The sequence below is a fragment of the Acomys russatus genome, chromosome 24 (genome assembly GCF_903995435.1).
Source record: "Acomys russatus chromosome 24, mAcoRus1.1, whole genome shotgun sequence".
NCBI lineage: Eukaryota > Metazoa > Chordata > Mammalia > Rodentia > Muridae > Acomys > Acomys russatus.
In genome coordinates, this window is record NC_067160.1 from 46,925,554 (window position 1) to 46,932,719 (window position 7,166).

Below are 7,166 nucleotides of genomic sequence, written 5' to 3' on the forward strand. Positions count from 1 at the left end.
AAGTGTCTCTGGAATTGCAGTCTTTAACAAGTTCCCTAGGTGATTCTCCTAATATGAAACTTTAGGGACCACTGCCCCAGGGCTTCTGTTCTGGAGGGAGTCAGAAGGAAATTGGAAAGTCAGTACATCTTTAACAGCTTTCTTTAGCTGAAATCTTGGTTTCCAGTCCATTGTGTATTTTCTGTGGTGTAGAGAGTGGAGTCTTGACACCTGTGTTTCTGAAGCCCATGAATTTAGAAGGTTAAGATACAGGTTCAAGACTTTTCTCTGTCACTGAAGGGTTTGGACCATGAGGGTGCACTGGATCTCCTAGAGGTGAGCCAAGAAGTTTCTGAGATCTGGGTAGCCTGAGCATGAAGTTCAGATAAGGAGTGTGTGTGTGTGTGTGTGTGTGTGTGTGTGTGTGTGTGTGTGTGTGTGTGTGTGTCCAGGTGCTAAGCAAGTGTCTGTGCTCTTGATAAAGTAACTTTTTACTCCTAGTTCCAAGAGACAGGTATGTATCAGTCATCACTGGCCAATAACTCTCTCAAATTTCACCCCAAAAAGCTTAGGTATTGAAGAAGAGTGACTGAGATATTTGATTGCAAAGCATACCTGGGGGCCTTATATCATCATGTGTCTTTTTTAGGCATGTGATTATTTAGAGTAGGTGTCATGCTATGTGATTATTTAGAGAAGGTAGTGAGTGACCAGTCCAGTGTAATCTTTCTTCAACATTCTCATTTAAGATGCCACTGAAAGTATATGAAGAATATATCTAGTTAGAAAGCTCAACTTACTAAACACTGTCCTCATTCTCCAACTTCTTTTCAGAAGCCACTGATAATTTTCTGCCTCCATTCCCTAATACAGTCTGACACTTATTAAACCATAAAGGTGCTCTAGACAATTTTTTTTCAAAATGAAAAAGTTATATTTAAGTAATAAAAATAAAAAGCACTTACAGAAAAAAATGGGAAAATATTTTTCTGTTTTTACATATTGTTGGAGAATTTCATACAGTGTACTTTGATTATATATTGCATAATTCATATGCTTTTAAATACAGAAAAAAATAGGGAATATAAGCAATCAACTACCAAGCTATCATTAATACCAGCACTTTGGAATATTTCATACCAAAATTTCTTTTTAACTGATGTTTTAATTTCATATTATATTTAGTTTCTCAGTTTTTAGTTAGCCACTGCATGGTCATCAAAACAAATTCTTTCTACTTTAAATACTTATTTAAATACCTATTAATTTAAAATAAGAATAAATAATACTGGGAATGGAAGAGTTTAGTCAGGGATGAAAAGCAAGGAGTTGGTGAGTGAGAAGTGAGAGATCAAACAAAATGCAGTACATATGAAGATGTCATAAGGGAATCTTATTCTGTAACTGAATTCAAAATAATAACAAAAAACTTTCAAAATGATCCCTCCATAAATTTAACAGTTAAACATGAGCTTTTAAGAACAATCAAAACATAGGTCTTCAACTCTCTTGCCTACATCTCTGAGCATTGGTAACTTATGCTATAAAGTATTTCCAATGGAAGACAATAGGCTTCAGGGAAAGCCACAGATAAAATTTAAAAAAAAAAAAAAGGGATACTTGATACTGATGACTAGGGGTCCTTGGGCCCTGACTGGGCTGCTCAGTCAATGGATGGGTCCAGATGCTAGAAGCCCAAAACGAGGAAGCTAAAAAGGAACAACAGTAATTCTGTTATTGGCAATCTCTTGATTAGAAACAAAAGAAACGAAGCCCTCTTTCTATATTGGGTTCTGTATTTTCATGAGGTCAAGAGAGGTCATTGAATCAGGAGATGATTTGAAAAAATGTTCTAAAAAAAATTCTGTCAAGCAAGATAACTGTCAATAAATGTATAACAACCATGAATAATATTTCCACTTGATGTCATAGGTAATAGCTATGTCGCCTTTCTCACAAAATTCATAAATAACAGAGACCTTGGCAACTTATTGTCTGCAGAGGCCATTTGTTTTTGCGGTGCCAATTAGAACCTAAGGCTTCGTGCTTGCAGAATCAATGACCTACTAGTGTGCTGTAGCCCCAGCAATTTATTTTTGACTCAATTTTATTTACATCCTTCTTATTGAACACTTTGAAAACTCCATCTTAGACTTAACTATTGATGCAAATTAAGTCACATTTCAAAAGTTCATTCTACAATTTGAAGGTGCAAATCCCTCTCCTAAAAGAGTTGAAGTTCTTTCCTGACTGCACACAGCTGCAAGTTATCACATGATCCTACTAGCCTTATCTTCAGATGCTGATGAATGTCAATGACATCACTTTTTAAAGCCTCTTCTTTGACGGAAAATTCTCTCATTTCATGTACAAACTACTTTAAATGGCTCAGTAATATCAGCATAACATACTCACTATGAAAATGAATCCTATTTTATGTCCCTGATATAAACCAATACCTGTTTGTTCCCTCTTTCTTAAATGTCCTGTTGTCCACAGCAAAGAGAAGAATAACATGAGAAGGGATAACGAGAGCAGTGTGTCTGAGTTCATCCTCCTGGGGCTCCCCATCCAGCCAGAGGACCAAGCCATGTACTCTGCCCTGTTCCTGGCCATGTACCTGACCACAGTGCTGGGGAACCTGCTCATCATCCTGCTCATCAGGATGGACTCTCACCTCCACACCCCCATGTACTTCTTCCTCAGCCACTTGGCCTTTGCGGACATCTCTTTCTCATCTGTCACTGTACCCAAGATGCTGAGGAACATGCAGACTCAGGATCCATCCATTCCCTATGCAGAGTGTATAACACAGATGTATTTTTTTATATTATTCACTGATCTGGACAACTTTCTCCTCACTTCAATGGCATATGATCGGTATGTGGCCATTTGTCATCCCCTCTACTACACCACCATCATGAGAGATGAGCTGTGTATCTTACTGGTAGCTATGTCCTGGATCCTGTCCTGTGTAAGTGCTCTGTCTCACACCCTCCTCCTGGCCCGGTTGTCCTTCTGTGCTGACAACACCATTCCTCATTTCTTCTGTGACCTGGATGCCTTGCTGAAACTCTCATGCTCAGACATCTCCCTCAATGAGCTGGTCATTTTTACAGCAGGAACAACAGTCATTACTCTGCCACTAATATGCATCTTGGTCTCTTACGGCCGCATTGGGACCACCATCCTAAAAGTTTCATCTACCAAAGGGATCTGCAAAGCATTGTCCACATGTGGCTCTCACCTTTGTGTAGTGGCTCTGTATTATGGTGCAATCATTGGACTTTATCTTATACCTTCATCCAGCACTTCCAGTGACAAGGATATAGTTGCTTCTGTGATGTACACAGTGGTGACTCCATTGCTAAACCCCTTTATCTATAGCATAAGGAACAGAGACATGAAGGAAGCTTTGAAGAAGCTCTTCAACAGGGCTGTAATCTCAACTCAATGACATCTTTCATATCCTCACAAAAACTGATGTAGTTACATATCTCCATATACTAAATTCCCAATCATAGTCTTATCATGGAATGAGTGCTCAGTAAATACTTGATTACTCAAAGAGCATTCTGGCATACTTATTCTCTATTTTCCTTGTATCTCTTTAGTGTAAAAAGGGAACTCTGTGGTATTGTTGTCAATTTATATTGCCTCTACATTTGGAAATTACAGTGTTAGAATAATTTAAATCATAAGTAAATCATAAATAAAGGACCATCACACCTTAGCAGGGCAAATAGGATAGGTGTGGCTAAGGCTCCAGGGCTGGGGAAGAGAGAGAGAATCTTGGGAGGAAGAGAGACCAGAGGAGAAGAGAGAAGGAGGTTGTGCCATCATGGATTAGGTGGAGAAGAAGTACATGGCTGGCAGGGATGGAGGACTTGGCCTAGATGAAAAACATTAGCAAGTATTTGGGATTATGAGTAGGAGGTAGCGTCATAGAAATTATTAGAACCAGATGTCATGGGATTGGATCAGGTATCCTGTACCTGACCCACTATGGTAATTAGCTGAGGGGATTAACATCTGCCCTTTCCCAAGTTAAATAAGGCTATTTAAAAATATAACAGGAGTCTGTGTCTTGAATGATTGCTGGCAGGTTAGAAAATACTGCATAATAATAATTATAGGTGCAATAATAAAAATTTACCGGAAAATTAACCACAGCATTGGTGCCTAACTCAATTGTTATCAGAGAGACTTCTTCCAGCCACTGATGGAAACAGATGCAGAGACCCACATCCAAACATTAGCCTGAGTTTGGGACATCCTGCTGAAGAGGTAAAGGAAGGATTGTAGAAGCCAGAGGGATCAAGGACACCACAAGAAAACGCACTGAATCAACAAACCTGGATGCATAAAAGCTCACTGAGACTGAGCCAACCATCAGGGAGCCTGCATGGGTCTAACCCAGGCTCTCTGCATATATGTTATAGTTGTGTAGCTTGTTGTTTTTGTGAGACTCCTAACAAAAGCAGTGCAGAGTCTGTTTCTGATGCTTTTGCTTACTTTTGGGACCCTTGTCCTCCTACTGGGTTGTCTTGTCCAGCCTTAATATGAGAAGAGATGCATAGTCTTTCACAACTTGATGTGCCATGTTTGAATGATATCCCTGGGAGGCCTGCTGTTTTCTAAAGGGAAATGGAGGACGAGTGGATGGGCAGGGGATGAAGGAGGTGGGTGTGGAAGGAGGGTGGCAGACTGAACTAGGGATGTAATATATGAGAGAATAAATTAATAAAAATTAATTTAATTTAAATAAATACAAATTATATAATTTAGAAACAAGCAAAAATATAAAATTTAACTATTAAAATTACTGGAGTCATGTGCACAGTTTGGTCTCATCTTTCCATCCTGAGAGGAAAGATGAAGGTACTGTGTAGACAGTTAAAGAGTAGAGTCAAATATTTTCCCAAAATGCCTTATTAATTAACATAACCAGTGTGGATCAGGGAATCTCACAAGGTCCATCCCCTAAATTAAGAGTTATAGGCAATTAATGGCTACTGAGAGGGAGATAGAGCTATTCCTCTCCAGGGATAAGCTCTCTGAAAGGTTACCTGATCACAAGTGGTCAACTCGAAATACACACACATGAGCAACATTAGATGAACCCAGGAAGTGGTATTTATAAGTTCATATAGTTGATATATGTGAATATTATATCAATTTATAGATGTAGAATTTTATAAATTCATATTTATAATTCATATCCATAAAATTATAATTATACACACACCCTAACTATCATGATTAAAGAATAAGAAGCCATGAATTTGAGATGGGGTGGGGATGCCCATGGGAGGAGTCTGAGAAGATGAAAGAGAAAATTACATAAATACAGTGTTTATGCAAATTTTAGATGTGTCTTAATGAGCTTATAAACAAGAAAGAGCAAATGTGAGTGGGCAACTTCATGTATTAGTGCATAGAAAAAACACTTATATAATAAACCATTGAATGAAGAAATAATCATCAATATAATGACCCTTCTGGTGAGTTTTTCTACATGTATGTCACATTATTATTCTATGGCCATCATTGCTTTCAACTGGATTTCACATAATAAGTATAGGTCAGTAAAAGTTGTATTCATGGAATTATTCATCATAAAGCAATACAGACAAAATGGACCAGTTAGCTGATTTAGACAAATATAGACCAAAACAAAACCATTATGATCATTCCAGTGAGGTTCCTAACGCACCATCCCTGCCAGCATCATCCAGAGGCAACTGCTAATATCTCTTTTTGACACTTTGAGGTAACTACACAGGGCACAGAAGTCACATCATTTGCAGTATGGTGGTGGTGTGGTGCTGGGGTTAGCTCTGCTTTGATTCTGCCAATAACCTCAACTGCAGCTGGTAGCAAACCATCAACACTGGATCTGTGCCTAAGTGGAGTGCTGGTGGTGGAGCAAATACTCAGTCTGTCCACAGCCCTGAATGTGCTTCTTGATGGAAATGGTATTGAAAATGCCAAGGCCATGGATATCTGCCGACAATAGCTGCATGCAGGGAATATGCATCCAAAGAGAAGGCAGTAAAGCTGGATGGGCAGAACCATCTAAACCCCTTGACAGCCATCATGGAGCTACAGGATGCGGAGTTTCCTCTACTGGGCTTCAGTCTTGTTTTGGTCTAATATTTCCTCACTATGCCCCCCACTCCTCCCATTTGAAATGGTAATGTTAGTCTGTGCCATGGTATGGTGGAAGTACTCAATCTGCTTTTTTATTTTACAGGGAGATACAATGATAAGATTTCCTTGAGTCTCAGACGGAACTTTGGACTTTTAAACAATGTTGAAACTATTAAAGATTGTCAGGACATTTTTAAGCGCAACTAAATGCATTTTACATTATGATATGGCCACAAGGCTACAATAGGGTCCAGGAAATGGAATGCGATGGTTTGAATGGTGACTCCTCCACCCCCCCCCCATAGTCTTAAGCATTTAAATACTTAGTGACACTGTTTGGGAAGACTTAAGTGGTGTGGTCTTGCTGAAGTGTCACTGAGGTGGGCTATTAAAAACAAGGAAATCCCGAAATTTGTGGATAAATGGATTGAACTAGAAATAATCATACTGAGAGAGTTAACCTAGAAGCAGAAAGATTCAAATAGTATATACTGACTAGGGGCATGTCCCATGAAAGACCTCACTTACCAGGAAAGTAGGATAGATGAGAGGACAGCCTACTGTGACTTTAGGTGAGAGAAGTATTGGATAATGGAGAAATAGAAGGATCCAGAGGGTCCTAGAAACCCACAAGAAGAACTTTATGATGGATGTATCTGGACCCAGTGGTTCTACTCAAACTACTGCACCAATTGAGGACAATGCATGCAGTAAATGGTGAACCCCTACTCAGATCTAGCCAATGGACAGAAAATTCTCCACAGTTGAGTGGAGAGCAGGGAATGACTCTCACATGAACTCTGGTGCCCCATATTTGACCACATCCCCTGGATGGAGAGGACAGGTGGCACTCTGAGGAAAGATAACAGGCTACCAAAATGAGACTTGATAGCCTGTCATCATATGGAGGGGGAGGAGGTCCCCCTCAGTCACAGACATAGGATAGGGGAATAGGGTGAAAGCAGGAGGGAGGGAGAAACGGGAGAATACAGTGATGGGATAATAATTTAGATGTAATCTGAATAAATTAATTA

General features: G+C 39.4%; 1 protein-coding gene across 1 annotated transcript; it reads left to right on the plus strand.

Annotated features, from left to right (window-relative positions):
* The first annotated feature begins 2,494 nt into the window (after positions 1-2,494).
* LOC127207196 (olfactory receptor 1J4-like) lies at positions 2,495-3,436 on the plus strand. Its single transcript, XM_051166566.1, has one exon. It carries the CDS (start codon positions 2,495-2,497, stop codon positions 3,434-3,436), a length of 942 nt encoding a protein of 313 aa, XP_051022523.1.
* Positions 3,437-7,166: the final 3,730 nt, after the last annotated feature.